At 30.3% G+C, this 21,238-nt stretch overlaps 2 protein-coding genes across 3 annotated transcripts; one reads left to right on the top strand and one right to left on the bottom strand.

Moving 5' to 3' along the window:
* The first annotated feature begins 2,487 nt into the window (after positions 1 to 2,487).
* Positions 2,488 to 9,457, top strand: LOC111808980 (protein S-acyltransferase 8-like). 2 transcript variants are annotated; one of them, XM_023695254.2, is made up of 5 exons: positions 2,488 to 2,904; positions 5,984 to 6,169; positions 7,428 to 7,733; positions 7,830 to 8,063; positions 8,515 to 9,457. In XM_023695254.2, the coding sequence occupies exons 1-5, from the start codon at positions 2,866 to 2,868 to the stop codon at positions 9,028 to 9,030; spliced, it is 1,281 nt and encodes a 426-aa protein (XP_023551022.1). In that variant the 5' UTR covers positions 2,488 to 2,865; the 3' UTR covers positions 9,031 to 9,457. The 2 variants fall into 2 exon arrangements, with proteins under 2 accessions (XP_023551022.1, XP_086973096.1); XM_087116970.1 differs by lacking the exon at positions 5,984 to 6,169.
* A 4,517-nt stretch (positions 9,458 to 13,974) lies between these two features.
* On the bottom strand, positions 13,975 to 15,741 carry LOC111809177 (uncharacterized). The gene is made up of 2 exons (XM_023695558.2): positions 14,977 to 15,741; positions 13,975 to 14,790 (listed from the first exon to the last, which is right to left on the bottom strand). The coding sequence occupies exons 1-2, from the start codon at positions 15,440 to 15,442 to the stop codon at positions 14,075 to 14,077; spliced, it is 1,182 nt and encodes a 393-aa protein (XP_023551326.2). The 5' UTR covers positions 15,443 to 15,741; the 3' UTR covers positions 13,975 to 14,074.
* Positions 15,742 to 21,238: the final 5,497 nt, after the last annotated feature.

Here is a 21,238-nt window from a genome sequence, read left to right as displayed (position 1 = left end):
TAAAAAAAAAGACTTAATTTAAAATAATAATGATGAGAATAATAATAATGCCAATAACCATACATTTAAATTTCTTTGATTTTCAAATAATATTTAAAATTATTTATTTATTTTATATTTTCAAATATAATATTATTATATATAATTATTTTATTTTAAAAACCACTCAAGATATCATTAATTAAGTTGTTTTTCTACTCTAGTTTCAGCTATCACTTACTCATTATAGTCAATGATTTGAGTGATTTAAAGCGTATTGTATTGTTATTTTTTCAGCTATCACTTACTTATTATAGTCAATGATTTGAGTGATTTGAAGCGTATTGTATCGTTATTTTTTCAGCTATCACTTACTCATTATAGTCAATGATTTGAGTGATTTAAAGCGTATTGTATCGTTATTTTTTCATCTATCACTTACTCATTATAGTCAATGATTTGAGTGATTTAAAGCTTATTGTATCGTTATTTTATATACTATAAATAGTTTAAAATACTAGAATTATTAGTAATTAAAATATCTTATCATCCAAATATTACTCAATTAATTAATTAAATTGAGATTAAGGATTAAAAGCTACCATGAACATATAAAAAATAAATGGTCATTCTTACTTTTAAACTCACTCTTGAAAATCTCTCTGCCCCAATTTTCTAAAACTTTAAATGAGGTTAAAGGCTTGAGCATATGTTGTCAGGTCATAGGCAACGAAATCCAAGTTAAGAGTGAGTGTCGCACAATCGCAAAGTTCGTTGCTCATAGAAGTGCGATTGTGACAAATGGTATCAGAGCCAAGTTAGCTCCTTGACGCATTGAGACCGAAACAATATCGACGACAAAATCAACATCCAGATCACAAGCCAATCGACTTACCTTGATAGAGGATGTGTCTTGTCGGGATGAGATGCCAATTGGTCATGGTATTAGCAACATGTCTCATATGGATCAAGCTACTAGTAGCATGCCTCGTATGTTTGAGACAACCTTCGACTAAGTTACTAGCGACATGTCTCACACGACTAATGTGACCATCAATCAAAGTACTAGTTACATGTCTCAAATGCTTGATAAGACCGTCAATCGAAGTACTAGTGACATATCTCTAATGCATGTTATAACTATCGGTCAAGGTACTAATTACATATCTCACATGTCTTATATGACCATCAGTTAAGGTACCAATGACATATCTTGCATGTCTTATATGACCGTCAATTAAGGTACTAATGACATACCTCACATGCATGATAATATTACCAATTAAGTTATTAGTGACAGTGTCTTCTATATATGAAATGATCATATATCAGTGACATATTATTCTAGGTTTTAATAATTTACCGTACGACTTATACTAATCATTATTTACCACCATAATTACATTAATTTGGATATTAAAATGTTGCTATCTTACCATAAGATCATAATTACATTCTAGGTGTTAAGTTGTTTATTTTTTTATTTTTTTATATTACAGTCACTAAAATTTATAAATTTAAATGAAGTTTAAATTTGTGTTAATAAAATTTTAAAACTTTAAAATTTGAAATGAATTTAAAAATAAATAAATAAATAAAATTTGTTTTTGTTTTTTAATATGAATTATATGGTCAGTATAATTATATAAGCAACATACTAAAAATTATAGTAAATATCGATTATATCGACATATTAAAAATAAAATTAAAAGAATATAGTTTTGTTAAAGGAGAACATTGAATTATTCTTAAACAATTGTTAAATATTTTAATCGAGATTAATAATTATGTGTGAGTTAACGTCTTTTTTAATTTAATATACAAAAAGAGAGAGATATAGAAAATTTGAGTTCAATTGATTCGTAGAAATTACTCAATACTTATTAGCTCAATAATTCAAATCGACATTATTTCGAGGTTGACATCAATAAAAAAAACCAATACAAATATGAAATTACACAATCAAACAACAACGGCCATAAAATACCTCAATAAAATAGATCATATTAGATTCTCGGTACAATTACATTTAATAATATTTAATGTTTATCTCTTATAATATTTTAAAATATTTTTTCACCCCGTTCTTTCGAGAATCATGAACGACAGACTCATATTCATTACCACAAGTATTGAAGCTAACGTTGGATTTTAGTTCACGACTATCGATGCTTATCAATAAGATTTATATTATTCCATATTGTCAAGCTATTATCAGTCAGAATGTTCGAGGTAATAATATATATTTTAGAGATGGTTGAAAATTTGTCCAAACATGAAAGGAAATATAATTGCACAGCCCATGTCAACTCTATTTTATTATTATTATTATTATTGAAAAAAAACATATTTCATAAGGGGCAATAAATTAATTATTTTTAGAAAATAATTATATTCAAATATTAAATTAAACCAACCAGAGCATAGAAGGTCAAAGGATGGTATAAAAGGCTAAATGTGTAATTTCGCTGGAAAAAGTTGAAAATTGAAAAAAGAAAAAAAAAAGGAGGGGAGCAAAAAAGTACCAAATTGGAGTGTGAACGAGCAGAGCGAGGAGAGTTTTCCTTTCCCGAAGGCTTAATTCAGTTTTTCAATTCGTTCGCGAAAGATTTTTCACACAGTTGGGGAGAACGAGGGCGACACTGTAAATCCTGTTCTTCGTTTCTTTGCCAAATCCTTTCAGAATTGGAAATAGAAATCGTCATTAGCCGCAAAAACCCGAATCCGAGCTTCAGTTTGCTCCATAAATCGCCGTGACTGATCGGGGTGAAACGTCCCCTGTGGCTTTTTTACCTCGGTCGGTCTGAATGCCGATGAAATGAGCGTCCACAAGTTCCAAATATTCGACTCTCTTCCTGCTTAGCTTCGAGAGGACTCCGTGCCATCATGGCGAAGCGCGTGTACCAAGTCTGGAAAGGGAGTAATGTGAGCTTCTTATTACTCTGCTCGTTTTCGATTCAATTTCGCTTTTGTTTTCTTTTTTTTTTATCATCTGCGTATTCTTTGATTTTTGAAATTTCGAGGGAACTTTTGTGGCTTATGATTGGATTTTGTATTGCTTTGCATTTGATTTGATGAAGCTTGAAATTAGGTCCAATTAGGTCTCCATGCTTTTGTAGCTCGTTATTTCCATGGGTTTGGTTAGTAAGTGGAGGCAACGAGGATAAATTCGAAACTTCCTGTTTTTGTTTATTATTTTTCTTGCCCTTGAAATTGCCGAACTCGATGGTTTAGTCGACTAGAGAGCTTGTTTTCCGTTCTTTCAAGCAAATGGGTTCTTTAAATCGTAACTATCCCCTCTCAATTCCTTACAGTCCCGTCAAGATTTTGATACATTGAAACGGCAGCTTCTTGTCCAGGCAGGTTTTAGGGAGATATGGGGCCTAAGTTCGTTATAGGGGAGGCGGCTTGCTTTTGATATCTAATTGTTGGTTTAGAGTTCAGTATATATGTGTTGTGTTCTGAGCCAGCTTCCGGTTTGTGCCATTTTAGATTGGACGTGTATGCTGGCTTTTGTTTACGTTGTGAATAGCTGTGAGTCTCTCGGAAGGATCAATATTAACGGTGTTTATTTGCAGTCAAGAGTCCAATGCATTGATTGTGAATAGAATTGAGATTACTAAGGCTCCGTTTGATTATGCTAACTATTTGATTTTTGGTTTTTGAAAATTAAGCTTGTAAACACTACTTCAATATGTAGGTTCCTTTGTTTTGTTGTCTACTTATTTAGGGATGTTTTTGAAATCCAAGTCAAATTTTGAAAACTAAAAAAAAGTTTTAGAAACTTTTTTTCTAAAAAAAAGATGGTTATGAACTCAAATGTTTCCTTAGAAAAGATGAAAAGAACCGTAAAGAAATTATGAGTAAACAAGCACAATTTTCATAAACGTAATGGATAGCATACGGGGGTAATCAATGTTGTTTTCCATTTATTCCTTTTAAGTGGACATTTGAATTCTAACATATGGTTTCTATAATATTTTTATTTTTTAAGAAACTGGAAATGTATTAAAGTAGATAACAAAACAAAGATGTACATGGGAGAAAGAAGTGTTTATAAGTTTAATTCTCAAAAGATAGATTACTAAAAAATAAATGGTTATCAAATGGGGCCGGAGTAGTTTCATGATATGTCCCAACACATGCATCTTATTGTGAAAAGATTTTCTGATGTTGGGGGTCTTGTGGAAATAGTTTTTTGGAATACAGGTGCTTTTAGTTAATTATGGGTGAAATTAACAAGATCATGGTAGGCATTTTGGTAGATTTTCAAACTATGAGTAAAAAGTTGTGAATGCATATTGTAAGTATCATTTAATGGAGTTCGTTTTGTATGTTCTTCATATTTAATCCTGTTGAATAGGTATAGGTCATCAATCGTCATTTACAAACAATGGAACCCGCCCCATGAAACTAGGTATATATATCTCCCTCACGTACAGTAAAATGGGAAGGGAAGATTTGTTAAACCCACTGATAATGATGGAAATTAGATTAGATTCAAGTTAAAATATCAGAACATTCAAAATGGAGAAGAAAAAAAAAATTGACCTGTGGTAAGGTCAATTAACATATTGAACATGTTGGCAAGAAAAAAATGTTACTTTAGGCTCTTGCTGTCACATTGAAGGTAGACATGTTGTGAGATCCCACATTTGTTGGAGAGGGGAACAAAACATTTTTTATAAGGTGTGGAAACTTCTCCCTAACAGACGCGTTTTAAAACCTTGAGGGGAAGCTCGGAAGGGAAAGCCCAAGGAGGATAGTATCTGCTAGTGGTGGGTTTGAGCTGTTACAAGTGGTATCAGAGCCAGACACTAGGTAGTGTGCCAATGAGGATGTTGGGCCCCAAGGGGGGTGGATTGTGAGAGCCCACATTGGTTGGAGAGGGAAACAAAGTATTCTTTATAAGGGTGTGGAAACCTCTCCCTAACAGACGCATTTTAAAACCTTGAGCGAAAGCCTGGAAGGGACAGCCCAAAGAGGACAATATTTGCTAAGGGTGGGCTTGGGCTGTTACACATGTTCTCGTATATATCCCCTTGGTGCTATTTTTCTCGTATATATCCCCTTGGTGCTATTTTTCTCTTGTATGTCGTTCTATCTTGGGCTTCAAACAGAGTTTATGATCTGGAACCCTGGATAGAATGGTGGTTAGCTTTGTCCTTATGCATGTTTTTGGCTTCTTGGATTAATCTGAGACTTCAGTGCTGTAGTAAAACTATCTCATGTCATAGATATTTTGAGGCTATTTGAAATTATTTTGAGGCTATCTCATCTCATGTCTCATTTGGAATTATTTTACCGATTATTTCTGTTCCCTTTTTTCTGAACAAATTTTTTAAATGATAGCTATTATCAGTAATTATAGAAATTTTCATCGGCAAAACCCCTTCGACTCCCCAGTATTCAATGGATTTGATATTGGCACTATTGCACGAACAACATGTAAAAATGTTGTTTGTACCTATCATACATCATGTTTCAGTTTTCTAATTATCATCCTGAAAATGAAGGAACCATGCAGAGAAGTTAGAATCTGAACTAAGATATTGCCAGATGTACACGTCTTCTACATATGAATTTTAGTTATTTGGACATTAAAATTATCCTTCGTTTCATCCACTCATCCTCGTGGTTTTACGTGGAATTGGATTTTTTTGTTCAGTTTACTGATCTCTCTCCACTCCGACCCCGGGCTCTCTAATACATGTGTGTATTAGATTTTGAATTGAATCTAATACACACATGTATTAAGATGAACTGAATTTCTTTTGTAAGCTTTTCTCATAAAATGAAATGTTAAGTCAATTGCTTTATTGTTGTTTTCCAAGTTAACCATGTTCTGTTGCATTCTCTTTGATGACTGTTGAGAGAGTTTTTGTGTTTATTTGGATTAAGATGAACCGTGAAAAAGTCTACTTGTTCAAATGTTTTTCCTCTGTCTAAACTCATGTTTTCTTCAATATATTTTCTGAAAACTTTTTTGACCTATCTCTTGCAGAAGTTTATCCTTGGAGGAAGGCTAATATTTGGGCCTGATGCTAGATCACTTCTTGTGACTATATCACTGATCACTGTTCCCGTTATAATATTTTGTGCATTTGTTGCAAGGAATCTTGTGCATGAATTTAAGTCATATAATGCTGGATATGCAGTTCTGGTGGTAGCTGTTGTGTTTACAATCCACGTATGTATTCTTTGACCTTTATGTCTGGTCGAGTTCGAGTGTTTTGACATTTATTTAAACATTATTTGAAGTCTCTTCAGATTGTGTGCCATGTTTATGTTATGGATTAATATGCTTAGAAGCACTGTTTCGTCTTCATTTAAACATTATTTGAAGTCTTTAGAGTTTGTAATTTGATCATTTGACCTACAGCATATTGATTTGGGCTTTGAACACGGTCATGATTGTCATTATTATATAGATCCTTCAAGGGCACTTAAGGTGTTAGAATAATGCTCGCCAAGTTTAAGTTGGAGGATGAGTATGGTGTAGGTCAAGAACCAGTATAGGCCTAGCTTTGTGCACTTGTGTAATGATAAGGAAGGCAACAATCTGATTTTATCTATTCAAAGCGATGATAAAAATATGCTAGTGGGGATACAAGATGACACGGATCGAAGGATAGGGAGAAAATTTTATCCCAGAGATGTATTAGGTATATATTTTAACTTGGATATTCAAAAGATAGCTGGAATATGTGGGGAATGCATTTGAAAACGGGAGGGGAGTAAGGAAATAGATGAGGCTACAGAGATCAAAGTAAAAATGAGAGATTATATAGGCTTCCATTCTGTTAATCGCCTCGTAGAGCTATCTTATGAACTTACCCCTTGTTTCACATATACGTCTATTTTTTTAAAAGTTGCAATATTACCTTTGACGTTTTTATAAATGTTTTAAAACTTTCCTTGGAGTAGAGCTCCTTTAAAATGTGGGACAAAAAATTGACGTAGCAGTGAATAGAACACTTGTTTGGTTTTTAAGTTTGAAAGAATGATATTTAGATACATTGACGTTTTGTTCAGCATTCTAACGGTGTTTATACTCCAAGAGTAGTTCTGAAATATTTATGAAAGGTCGAGAATCATATTGCAACTTATCTCATCCTGCAACACATCTTGGCATACTTTATCCTGGATTTATGGTACCACGGATAAATATAAATTTCAATGATATAGTTCTTTTGTGTCAAATAATCAAACTTAATGCTATTATGTATATTCACTGCATACCTGCACATTCTTGTGGCATGTCTACACCTGTATTTGACAATGTTTCCAGGCCAGGATTATAAGTATCGGGTCGACTTTTGAGGCCATGTATTTTTTTTACTACGATATGAAATTCCAATGTACTTTTGCTTGAGAAGGATAAAAAAAAAAAAAAAAAAAGGTTCCCAAGATTTGGTATAAAGTGGTCACTTGGTTTGCTTCCATAGGTTTTGGTGCTGCTTTTTCTTACTTCCTCTCGGGACCCGGGTATAATTCCACGAAACTCACATCCCCCAGAAGAGGAAATTCCTTATGCGTCCTCTTTATCACTTGAGCATGGGGGAAGACAAACACCAGGCCGACAATTTCCTCGAACAAAAGAAGTTATAGTCAATGGTGTTGCTGTGAGGGTGAAATACTGTGACACATGTATGCTCTACCGTCCTCCTCGTTGCTCCCATTGTTCTATTTGCAACAATTGCGTTCAAAAATTTGATCACCATTGCCCGTGGGTTGGCCAATGCATTGGTCTTGTATGCTCTTAAACTCCATCTCCATTACTTTATTATCTTTTAAGTTCTTGACTGTCCTAGCTAAATTATTTTTTATTATCTTTTGTACTTGTGCAGCGTAATTATCGCTACTTCTTTATGTTTGTGTCGTCTTCAACTCTTCTTTGCATCTACATATTTGCAATGTCGGCCTTTTACATTAAAGTTCTGATGGAGGAAAATAGCAGCACTGTCTGGAAGGCAATGAAGGAGTCCCCTGCATCAGTTATTCTAATGGCCTACTGTTTCATCTCTCTGTGGTTCGTCGGTGGACTCACAGGCTTCCATTTGTACCTTATAGGCACGAACCAGGTTGGTTAAGTCCTGCTTTGTTAATATCCAGTTTTTGCATCCACATATGATATGCTCAATTCATGAAAGACCAATTAGTGGGATACTCATGTGGGATAAATAGGGATTTGGCTAGGATTTTACTAACCGTATGTCTTTATCCTATTAATAAATAGATTACAAGCTTGCTTATTGAAGAACACTGGAAGAACTTGTCGAGTCTTTGATTTTCAAATTTTGTTTGTATTTAATGATGGATCTGTATCTGCCTCTCAACTATGAAAGATATAGGCCTGAATTGTTTGAGCTTCAATTTGAAGTTCTGAAAGTTGTGGCTGGAATTAGCATTACTCTTGGTGTCTAGCATTGTACTTTGTGTGTATGTGTATTTGCTTAGCGGTGGGTTTGGATTGTTACAATATGTGTGAGTTTGATTTGTAATACCCAGCTTGATATCGCTCCATTTTTCCAGACCACCTATGAAAATTTCCGGTACCGAGCTGACAGCAGGTCAAATGTCTACAATCGAGGTTGTCTGAATAATTTTCTGGAAGTATTTTGCTCAAAAGTAGAGCCCTCAAAGAACAAGTTCCGAGCCTTTGTGCAAGAGGAGGTACTGCCACCTCCAGCCCCTCCTTTACGCGGGATGGGAGCAGCCGAACAAGATGATTTGGGCGGGGATCCACGGTCAAAGGTTGAAGATGATCTAGATATTGGTGAGGACCTACTGAAGATTTCCCAGCGACATAATATCGACGACATTAACGAGGATATACGCAGCAGAGGGAGCACTGGTCCTCAGCTTAATGTCTCAGAGGCTGACTCTAGTTTGGGTTCTGATCATCGAGCTCCCACAATTCGATCAGATGCTCGTCACTCAAGTTGGGGTCGCAGAAGCGGAAGCTGGGACATAGCATCCGAGGTTCTTGCCAATGCCAATGTTACTGAAAGCAAAGCCTATGCCCCTTCCAAAGAAACTCGTCAGTGACGAGGTTTATCGTATCAGCCATTCCGAATACAAACCATGATTCTAACAATCAAATTCAGGTGTCGAAAAGACGCTGGAGAAACGGAATTTGTTCACTTCAGGCATTAAGGTATGCTCTAATATTTTGTGGAAATGCTGCTTCTAATTGTTGGTTGCTGGAAGAAGGTGAAAGAATGTTTCTGCCAAAATCTACTCTGCTTTCATTCTCGTCTTTGATGTTGATAATTTGTGTAACATTGTCTGTGAACTGAGTTATTTCCTGTGTGGTTTATTCTTTGTGTAATTAGTCACTACATGAAGCTTGGACTTCAAAAAAAAAAAAAAAAAAAAAAAAAAAAAAAACAAGAACAATCAAGTTGTAATGCCTCTTTGAAGTTTGAACTCTGATGTATCAGTTGAATTTAGTCAGATATTTTTCGTATTAAAAGTCGAACGAATCATGGCGGGAGATCTTTCTTTTCGTTTGAGCACCCTTTTCTAGAAAATATAGAATAGCAAGAACGCAGGGTTGACTTCATTGAACCGTAAAATTTTCCAATTTTCATTCTATTAGATTTGGCCCACCTAAAACACGTTCTAGTATTTCTTGGTCGTGAATGTTTGAATTGAGCTTGGAGATCTTTCCATTCATTTGAGCACCCTTTTTAAGGAAATATAGAATAGCAGGAAGTAGTAGGAAGGAACTGTTGAGTCCAGTTAACTGTAAAATTTTTCGATCTTCCGTCTTTTGGATTTGGCGCACCTAAAACACGTTCTAGCATGCCTTGATCGTGAATGCTTGGATAGGGTAAAACTCCATTGGGGTTGCTCGATAACTAGAATGCATGTTTTACACATAAATCTAAAACTCGATAGTTGGTTTATTATTGTCTGTTCAAACATTTGGACCGAAATGTGATTAACATAAAAGAAGTACCCATCTTTGCAAAGGTAATGAAAGTTTAGGGACTAAAGTGTGAAGAATCTTAAAAAAAATTAGGCAAGGGTCATGGCAATGGTGGACTGCCTCAATTAGAGGCACAGATTGGCAGTGATTTTAAAAAATACCCCAAAATTCAAAAAAAAAAAAAAAAAAAAAAAAAATTAATATTTTATCCCTATTTGGACCATCCATTTTTAAAGAAAATTAGGTTTAGAAACCCCACAATTTAATTTAATCCTTAGCTGTTCCAAGTTTGGTTTGGGTCACTTCTTAATTTCAAACAAATTATTATTATTATTATTATTTTATTTTTAAATGAAAACAAAAAATTTATCATAGCCTCTTGTTCTTTGCTTATTATTATTTTTTTCTTTAAAAAATAATTTTATTGGCTTTGTAGGTCATAAAACAATAAAACTATAATTAGAATTACCGTTTATAAATTTTATATATATATATATATATATATATATATATATATAATTAATTAATTAATTAATTAATTAATTAAAAAATAAAATAATTATCGTTGTATTTGAAAAAGAAAATAGGATTAGATAACAATTATGTTATGAAACTAGTTGGTTAAGAATTAAACGAGATTCTTAATTTTTTTAATATAAAAAAATAATTATATATATAATTAAAAAATAAAATAATTATCAAACTAGATCGTAATTTTTAATATAAAAAAATAATTTCACGAAGTGAGTTTTGTAGGTCGAATTCATCTACTTGTCTTATACTTTCTTAATAATAATTATCCACAAAATATAAAAATGTTTTATTTTTTTTTTGTTTAATCTAATCTTTTAGTTTTTTATTCCACAAATAATTTATTTTTTCGATCAATAAAGTAAATATCAAATCATAGATAATAATTATATCTTTTTACAAAACCCCCAAGGAAAAATCCTTTAAAATAATTCGATATATATATATATATATATATATATATATATTTCAAAACCACTCATCAATAGCTCTTTGTATTTTTTTTTACACGTTTGTTAATAATATTAATTTCTTTTTCTTTTTTTCTTTTCCTTTTCCATTTTTTCAAATCCAGTTGAAACTTTTAACTAAATTTTGAAAAAAAAAAAAAAAAAACCAATTATTAAGTGTTTGAAACCCATTTTTCAAAGAAGATATAAACTTTATTTAGATTCAAAAAATAAATAAATAAAATCAATATACTAATAATAGAGAATAAAAAAAAAAAAAGAATAACTCATCAATTACCGACCAAACTTTAGTACTATAAAGCACAAAAATACAAAGCAGTCACCCAAGTAGTCTTCATTTTTCTTTTTAAAATATTTTTTAATTTAAACCCTTCGAATTCGGCATCTAATGATCTCGACATTTTTTCTGCAATATAATTACACCGCACACTTCATGTTCTGCACGTTTAATTTTGAAATTCTTATGATTAAAAAAAAAATGAAGGAACACTGTGTTGGTACAGACATTAATGTCAATTTTTTTTAACTTTTCGGGTCACTCGCATTTAGACTGTCTCGATTAATTCATGTACACTTCGATCACTCGAGTGTCGCACTTCAAAAAATTAGATCGGAACACTATAAATTTATCTCGATATTGAAGTGACAGCTTCCTTACTAATCTAACAAGATTTGACATCAAAATCTATGGTACTTTTTCATATTTCTTTTTTTGTTGGTTTTTTTCTGTCACCATTCTAGCTGCCTTCTACTACAAAATAGAGGCTGCAATTACTAGCTACCTACACCTAAAAATTGCCTTATTTTGCCCACTTTTTAATATATATATTAAAAATTAAATAAAAAAAAATCATAATTTCCCCGTATAAATTTTTCTATTACGTGTAATTTCATTCTTCAAATAAAATTATGCCAACTTGTTATCTCATTCCTAACACGTCGTAAGGTGGTTTAACATATATCAATAAAAAAGTGTAAATTAAAAAAATAATATAGGAATGATTTACTAATCGACCCATTCGTATTTTAACGTTGTTTTCAGATTTGTTAGGTTAAACCATCAAATTCTCCCAAATTTTTTTATTTTTAAAAATTTTAACCGAACCCCATTTTATGATTTGAGTTGGGTAATTCGAAAGCGTCGAGTTATCGAATTATATGGATTTAAAAAAAAAAAAAAAAAACTGAATATTTAAAATTAAAAATCAATGAGTTCATGCGAAGCTAAACGACAAAATTTAACATTTTTCTCAGTTCTTCGCCAACCTTCTTCCGTTGTCAAAACGATAATTAAAAAAAGAAAAACAATCGTAATGCAAAGGGACTCTTGATTGGTGGGTCCCATTCTAAGATGGTCAACGCTGACTTAATCTGACGTGGAAGCTCTTTATTGGATAATGAACACAACTGGACAAACATCCGTATCCTCCTTCATGGGTTCTCATCGTACCCTATAAATCTGCGGTAGGTAACTGACCAAACGGGCAACCGACCTAACATATCATGACGTATGGTTCACATCAAGGGGTATTTAAGTAAAATCGCTTTTCGTTCGGGATTTCAAGTAAATTTATGGTAAATAATAATTAAAAAAAAAAACAATAAATATCGAATTTATTATCTTAACATTGAAAATTTTAAAATTAAGATAATATTTAAAAAAAATGTTAATTGATTTTTAATTTATTTAAACAAACTATATTAATTTATACTCTAAATTTTCACATGTCGAAAATATTTAAAATAATAAATTAAATAAATAAATAATTTATTTATCAAATTAGTATATATTTCATTTATCAGGTACCTATCATTATAAAAATTACAAATTCAACTCTCGAACGTTCAAAAGTAAGCAACACGTGAACGTGGTCGATTGAAATTGAATAAAAAAAATAATTTGTTTACTTTTTTTTATTTTTTTCAATTTAGGTTATGAGTGATTATTATTTATTCTAGAGGATTTGCCACCTGTCATGTTTCTAGAAACATGTGCTCGTATAAACGAATAGAAAAACGACACCTGTGCATGTGGGGACCAAAAACAGGCAATCATTCCCATTTGATCGATGTAAACATTCAATTGAATCGAATCTAATGAAAATAATTATAAAAAATAATAATCAGCGAATTATTTTTATCCTTAATTAAATAATTACCTCAGTCAATTACTACAATAAATAGATAAAAAATTATTTCATTTTCAATGACTAATAGAATATTATTTATTTTATTTAAATTTTCTTTACGTGAAATATTGAGAAATATTGAGAAAAATGTAATTTATTTATGGTAGAATATCATAAATTGGAATTTTTACTTTTAGTAAAAAAAAAAAACTTTAGAAAAAAAAAAGTGACAATTACATCGTCAATAATGGACTAAGGTACAAAAATAAGTATGGAATACTATTATATATTTTTTTTCGTTTTTGTAAATTTGACTCGAGAATAAATACTTCTTTGAAGTAATCATATATATCGATATTTTATATTATTTTAGCGTGTAATTTCCACGTATACAATCATTTAATAATATTTTTTTAATGAAATTTCAAATAACAGAACTAAAAATAAATAAAGGGTGAATTAATCTTCTTGTTTACTTAACCAAAAGCAAAATCTTCCCATTTGTTCAAATTGTTTGACTTCAATTTGAAAGGAATGTTTGTCTTGTTTCTTTATTGAAAAATGTGAATTAAGATTTCAATTTAATTATTAAAAAAAAATCAATAAAATAAGTAAGAAATTACCTATTAAACTTTTTTAACATTATCTAAATTACTTACCATTTTATTTTATATTTTTTTTCGAGTAACGTTATCATGAAATTATTTTGTGTTCCTTATTTTAAAATAATTACGATTTAAATATAATTAAGTATCTATTTTAGATATAGTTATGGTCTCTAGATATTGTAAATTAAGCTTAGGGATGAAAAATTGTATTCGATAAAATAAATATTTTATATAATTAATATTGGATCATATGATAATGGAAAAAAAATACATGCAAAACTTTGGATAAATAAATTACAAAAAAAAAAAAAAAAAAAATCTAATAACTAAAAAATGGAATGATTTAACTATTGAGCAAAAATAAATCCAAAACAAAAATGCTTTTTATTTTACTTCTAAAAAGGGGGGAAAATCGTATAATCAACCGGACGACGGAGGAGGGTACTGGCCGCCGGGATCATTCCACGACGTAGCCGGAAAGTAATTGGAGCCAGCTTGGTTTTGGTTTTGCGGCGGCTGCTGCCGGAAAAACCCCATTTGCTGCTGCTGTTGCGGCGGCGGAGGGAAAAAAACAGAATTCGAAACGGATGACATTGACGGCGCTGGCGCCGGCACCGGAGAGGACGAGGATGGAAATGGAGCCAACTGCGCATTATAAAACATTTGCTGTAAACTCGAAGGTTGGCCAAGGAATTCGCCGGAGTTTTGAAGCAAATTGGAGTATTCAATATAATCCCGGTAATTTTGTGTCTGAAACGCGGCTGCCTGCGGCGGAGTAAACAGGGGACCGGCAGATGAAGCGGTGGCCGAAATGTCTTGCGTCGGTGGAATTAATCTGACATGTTCAGGGAAATTGAGTTTTGCTCTGTTTCCTCTGAATCTGAGGGCAGCTTCGTCGTAGGCTCGGGCGGCAGCCTCCGCCGTATCGAAGGTGCCGAGCCAGACCCTTGCTGCCTTATGTGGATCGCGAATCTCCGCCGCCCATTTCCCCCATGGCCGCTGACGTACTCCTCTGTATCTCCGTCTTCTCTCGCCGGTGGCAGCCGCCGCCTCGTTGGAGGTCACCGGAAACGCTAAAACGGCGGCGGGATTTGAAGCCACCGTGTTTGGAATTGGAATTGGAATTTCTTCTTTCACTGTTGAAAAATGGAAGTAAAAATTTATAAATTTAACACCAAAAAATAAATAAATAAAATCTTATTTACTGTTATATTGCTTAATAATCTGAACAACGATAATTCCATTAAATTAAAATAATAGTTTTTAAAAATTAAAAAAACACAAAAATATTTGAAAATTTGAGAAAATTAAGAACACGAAACCTTGAACACTTTCTTCTTCACGCATTCGTTTCTGCCCAACCCAATAACCACCGCAAGAACTCATCGCCGAAGCATAGCTCCGTTCAGAACCCGACGAGTACGCCGACAGAGGAGAAGAAGCCGATGCCGATGCCGATGCCGATGCCGATGCCGACGCCGACGCCGACGACGACGAAGAAGAAGAAGAAGAAGAAGAAGAAACAAATCCCGTCGCAAAACCCTGGCTGCCGCCATAGCTCCACTCGCCAGCTCCCTGTCCTGACATGACGTTAGTTAACGTGGACACAATCGTCGATACCTCGCCGACAGCGGAGTAATAATCGCCGTCATCGTGTTGACTGTAGAATAATAGTCTATGAGGGTCGTCGCCACCGCTGTCGCCGTCGCCATCTCCGGCGCCGTCACTTGGAAATTGTGCCAAGTCACTTCCAATTCCTCGCGGATTCGCCACTTTCAACGAGCACATGCAAAATCCTTGCTAAAAATCGAAAACCCAACAAAAAAAAAACAGAGGGTTTTTGTTTTTTTCTCGAGTTGAATTCGATTTCGTTAAGGAGATGCGAAATTGGGGGATTTTTAAACACGCGCCGCCGAAATTCGAACAGGGAATCTCTGTTCTACCGATTAGTTAAAAAAACAACAACAAAAAATGAAGATTTTGGATATGAATTTTATATAGTCGGTCGAGTTCAATCCTTTTTTTAAGACAACCAGAGAATTTATATTGGAATTGTTCTCTGTTTCGCCGACTGAAAATTGCATATCCCTTTTTTTTTTTCCTTCTTATTTTTAGTAATTGAATTTCAAGCATTTTTGTTTATTTCTTTTAATAAAAAAATTAAAATTATCAACTTTTCCCGATATCTTTAAACTTTTAAAGTTGTGTCTCATTTTATCTGATCTTGATTTTTTAAATTTTTTATCGAGCTTGTCTAATATCAACCTACTATAAATTGTTCAACAGTGCATTCCTCCGAGAAAATATTAAAAATAGATAAGATATGATATCTATTAATATAGAACGATGAAGGGTTTGACTAAAATCAACAATATTATATTAATATAGAGATGTACAGAGTTGATCTCCCCCTAATGACCCGTTTTTAATAAAATATATTAAAAAATACTATAAATGTGTTTAGAATTATAATTTTCAAATATATTATAAATTTATGGGATGCATATTTAAAAATAAAATATTTATTAAATACAAATTTTGAAATAAATGCAAGAATAAAGACAATAATAGTTTTTTGTTTTATTATAATTATAGCCTTTGGTTTATTTGTAAAACTAGAAGACTCGAGTGGTATAATTGTAATTTGACCTAACTCAATTTTAGCTTGGAAGAATCTTGTGCAATTAAACTAGCTATAAAATTATCTTAATTAACTTATAATTTATATATAATAATTAAATAACAAAGATTATAATAATTACTAAAAGCCAATATTATCCCATATTTAGAAAAATAAAAATAAATAATAATTAATGGGAAGATAAGATTGACAAGTAATCTACATTTAAATACTAATACTAGGTAGACATATGTTTAGATTTATCCACATAAATATTATTATTATTGTTATTAAAATTAGAAAATAAAAGGGTAAACTGGGGATGGTTGACTTTGACTGAATTATTAAGTCAAATTAAATTAATTCTAATAATCAAGCTTTTTATACTTGTAAGAAACAATTTTTGAAATTTCCAACTTCTTAATAATTTAAATATTATACTTTTTTTTAATTATAAATGAATTTTTAATTGTTATTATTAGAATTTTCTAAAGAATAAGAATTTAAATTATTCGAGACGGACAATTTTGACTAAAGTACCTTAAATTTATATTAAATGATTAATAGAATAATTCGATAAAAAACAGTATAAATATTTTTTAAAAAAATTATAACTTTAATTTTGGAAAAAAGGAAAAGACCGAAATTTAAATTTGGATTTGATTTTTTAAAATATTTTGTCGGGGATTCACTTTTTTTTAGACACGTGGTCATTGGTTTACAAATCTTTGTTCGGTAGAACATTAATAAAATAGGAATTTAATTGAAAAAAAAAAACATAAATATAAATAATAATAAAAGGTTGTAGTTTGGCCGTAAGTAACTTTTCTCTCACATGTCTCTCTCTAGATTCGGTGATTTTTGTCGTATTGGAAACTTTATTTATGCAAATTTAATTTTATTTTCCATATATTATAAACACTTTAAAACAATAAATCTAAATTAATATATTAAAATATTTTAATTAAAAATCCTATAATTTAATTATTTGTCTTAATAAAATTAAAATATTAAAAATATTTTTTTTATTATGAGATTTTGAAGTCAAAATGCATTTGGTCAAACTTTGAAATCGTACGTGGACTAGATGTGGTGAAAGTGGGGTCCACTAAAGAGGCTTAGTTGGCACCGCCCGCCAATCATGAAAGGGATTGTGAACTTTTCAACGGCTTCATCCGCCTAATCCATTTTCGAATTGTTAAATTTATTATCATATAATAATAATAAATAAATTAATTAATTAATTAATTTCATATTTATCTACTTTTAATTAATTTAAATTAATTTAATCAGTTCACACATTGAATAAATTCAACGGCTTCCCACCAATTTTTGGACCATCTTATTAAATTAAGAGATGATTAATCACGTTTAAATTCTCTAATCTTATTTTATAACAACTAAATAAATTATTACACGAGATTAGTTATGTAATAAAGTTATCTTAAATGGTAATTTAAATTAGAATTGGAAGGTAGTAAAAAAAAAAAATTACCATTTACCTTTTGATTGGAATGGTGGATGGATGGAATAATTAAAAATAATTAGTTAATAATTATAGCGAGCAATAGCATAACGTAAATGTAAAGAAAGATTTTGCTGATTTTATAATTATATATTATTATATTTTTAAAAAGATAATAATTAGTACTTTTTGGATTTTTCGAGGCGAGGGAATGGATCTGGTCCGATTTGTCGAAAGTCTCCGGCCGACAACGAGGAAAAGGATGCTTGCATGTCCCTTGCTAACAATGTTTTATTTTTTTTATTTTTTTTTTAATTATTTGAAATCTTAATAATAGTTGAATTTATTAGTCACTTTTTTCTTGCATAAAAATTAATGTGATTATTTTACCAATTCTTTTTCTAAAAACTAATATTGAATGGTTTAATTTAAAATTTATTGTGACGATAATTAATAATATAATAAATAAATTTGTTAAGTATATTTACTAATAAATTATAGTTCACCATATATATATATATATCATATTTGATATTTTATTATAAGAAAAATAGGTAAGTAATTACCTTTTCTATTTGTTGTTATTTTTATTTATTATTATTTTCGTAATTTATTTAATTATAAATAAGATAACTTTTGTATTAAGCAAACATTTTAAAAAATGATATTTTAACGGTAAGACATTAAAAATTTATGAATTGCAAATAAAATATTAATTTTGTGGGTTCATTTAATTTAGATACTTCGAATTAATTACATAATTTGGTTTTGCAGAATAGACATTCTAAATTAATTTTGTCACGTTTATTTTATGGACAATAGCCATGAATTATTATTATCAATCAATTCATTTTATTTGCTTTCCGTTCTTTTTCGTTTGGCTCATTGGTTGACAGCTTTGTCAGCTATATATATATATATGTATATATATATATATATATATAAATTTTAAATAAATATGATGAAGTATCATTATCATCGGATTCGCTTCCACTCTTTGCCTCGTGTCCCTGATTTGTGCAATAATCTCCTCTTAATAGCAATGATACATTGTTTTTTACCGTAATAATTATTAAAAAAATGAAATAAATCATCATTTCAATGCTACGTCATCAATATGACTAGTGCATAATTGTAACGACCCAGATCCACCGCTAGCATATATTGTCTTTTTTAGGCTTTCCCTCAAGCTTTAAAACGCGTTTGTTATGGGAAGATTTTGACACCCTTATAAAGGATACTTCTCCTCTCCAACCAATGTGGGATATCACAATAAATTAAACAGATCAAATTTAAGTTAATAGGACGCTAAACTGTCATGATATAGTCTGTTTATTATATTGTCTATTTTAAACATACCAAAGAATTGCTGACGTGGAATATTGTTTTAAATAAATAAAGCTGTAATTATAAAAGCTACATTGAAATAATGTTTTTCTAAAAATTAATGTCTATTTAAAAATAAATAAATAAAATGGTACTTTTGTGCGACCAAATCAAGAAAAAGGATGTTGATTGGCACGTGCGGGGGCAAAATAATTAAATGGAAGGAATTTGGTTGGGGGCGTGCCAATCCCACACCCGTGCAAGAGTCATAATTTTAATTAATAAAAAAAAAAGTTAATTGAATTAAAAAAAAAACATAATTATAAGAGGACACGCGTCACAAGAAGTATGGAGTTTCCTAACTAATTCTCAATTAAATTATTTAATTTAATAATAAAAATAAAAAAAACTTTGCAACCATTTTTTTAAATACCTTCGATAAAAAAAATAAAAAATAAAAATATTTTGAAATAAACTCAGTTTTCACAAATTTTAAGTGAAGGGTGTTTTTTTTTTCAAATAATAATAAAAGTATGGGAAATTAATAATTATTTAAAACATGCTTAAGGAAAAATTTTCCAAAAAAAAAAAAAAAAGTCAAATAAATAAAATTAATAGAATTTATATGAGTGGCTAAAAATCCATTAAGGGTTAATTATGAAAGGTTAGATTTTTTTTTGAGTTCACTATTTTTGGCAATGAGTTTGATTTGTTTTTTTTTTTAAATTTGAATGAAATTAATATTTTAGTAAATAATATTAAATGCTCGTGCATGAATCTAGTTTTCAAAAATTCAAATTTGAATTAAGACTAAATGAGAATATCTTAAAAATATAAATTTATCGTCGAGAAATGCTTCATAATTAATATTTATACTAACAAGGTATATTATACTGTTCGGTAATTCAATCATAAGAACTCTACTGTGAAGTATGTTTAGCTTAAAACAAAGTTTTGATTTTTTTTCTTTCTAATAAATGTTTGAGTGAAGATAAATATGTAAAATGATCGTGGGCGGGGAAGATTGAGACGATTAGGTATTGAAACTTGATTCTAAAATTACGAGCATTAATATATATATATATATATAAATTCAACCCTATGACCAAAGAAGAATATATTGAAGATTTGACTCACAAATTGAGAGAAGATTAAAGGTTAGGGAAAAAGAGAGTGTTTTAAGAAGTGAGAAAAGAATCTTCAAACTTTTTTACAAAAACATAAATTTAATTGACCAAATAATTGATTTTGGGACATGGGTTTGCCAACTTCTCAAATTTTTAGTGGAATTAATTATTTCCATTTTCTTTTTCTTTTTGTAAATAAATTATTATTTTTTTAATTTTTATTTGGAGGTTCATAAATTTTAATTTTAATTAGATATAGGAAAATATTTTAGCTCGAGCAACCCGACCCTCTATTTTCGAGTTTGATTAGGTCGTGTTTGTTAAGTTATTTTTTCTTAAAATTATATTAAAAAATATTATCTATATATTATAATGTTACAATTAACTAAACTTTCGTACTTCATACATCAAATATTCGCACGTTACTTTAAAATGGTCGAATTTAATTTATTTATTTTTTGTTTTTTTTTTTTGTTTTTGAATGAGTGGTTTAAAATCATCTCTTTTGGGCGTTGACTTTTGAGTTTGGAAATATTTATTTTGAGAGTTGATATAATGGATCATCGCATGCTGCTTTGCTTTGACTTTTGACTATTTTTTCTTAATTACTTTTTCTACCAACCTGATGCAATAATTTGAATTCTGTGGGTATGATTTATTTTATTCATAACTAATTTTTATCTTTTAATTTTATATATTAAAAAATATACGTTTTTTTTTTCTCAATTTCTTTATGCTTCCACATTTCTTGAAAAAAACATTGAATTTCTAGTGAAAATAATAATAATAAATATTTGGTTAATTAAATAATTTTTTTTTTAAATCTAAATAATTATTTTTTCAAATAAATAAAATAATTAATTAGCAAGTCACTTGAGAGAGAAAAAAAATAAAATTAATCCAAAAAGCTTGATAGCAGCTTGTTAAACTGGTACTTATAATCCAATAAGCAAAATAAAGTTCAATCAAAAGACTTCGAAATTTAGTTTTTTTTTTTTTTTTTCTAAAAATAAATTGAAATAAAAAAAATTTAGATTAGTTTGATA

The sequence above is a fragment of the Cucurbita pepo genome, chromosome 13, assembly GCF_057944985.1.
Source record: "Cucurbita pepo subsp. pepo isolate OVF chromosome 13, ASM5794498v1, whole genome shotgun sequence".
In the NCBI taxonomy this organism is placed as follows: Eukaryota; Viridiplantae; Streptophyta; class Magnoliopsida; order Cucurbitales; family Cucurbitaceae; genus Cucurbita; species Cucurbita pepo.
Note: the sequence above shows the minus strand (reverse complement) of the source record. Positions and strands in the feature narration are given on the sequence as shown.

Excerpts from the sequence above, each read along its gene's own strand:
- LOC111808980 (XM_023695254.2), top strand. The coding sequence starts at position 2,866 with ATGGCGAAGCGCGTGTACCAAGTCTGGAAAGGGAGTAAT. Across the intron at positions 7,734-7,829 it reads TTGGCCAATGCATTGGTCTT|CGTAATTATCGCTACTTCTT; the intron begins GTATGCTCTTAA and ends GTACTTGTGCAG. Across the intron at positions 8,064-8,514 it reads ACCTTATAGGCACGAACCAG|ACCACCTATGAAAATTTCCG; the intron begins GTTGGTTAAGTC and ends CCATTTTTCCAG.
- LOC111809177 (XM_023695558.2), bottom strand. The coding sequence starts at position 15,442 with ATGTGCTCGTTGAAAGTGGCGAATCCGCGAGGAATTGGAAGTGACTTG. Across the intron at positions 14,791-14,976 it reads TGAAGAAGAAAGTGTTCAAG|TGAAAGAAGAAATTCCAATT; the intron begins GTTTCGTGTTCT and ends ATTTTTCAACAG.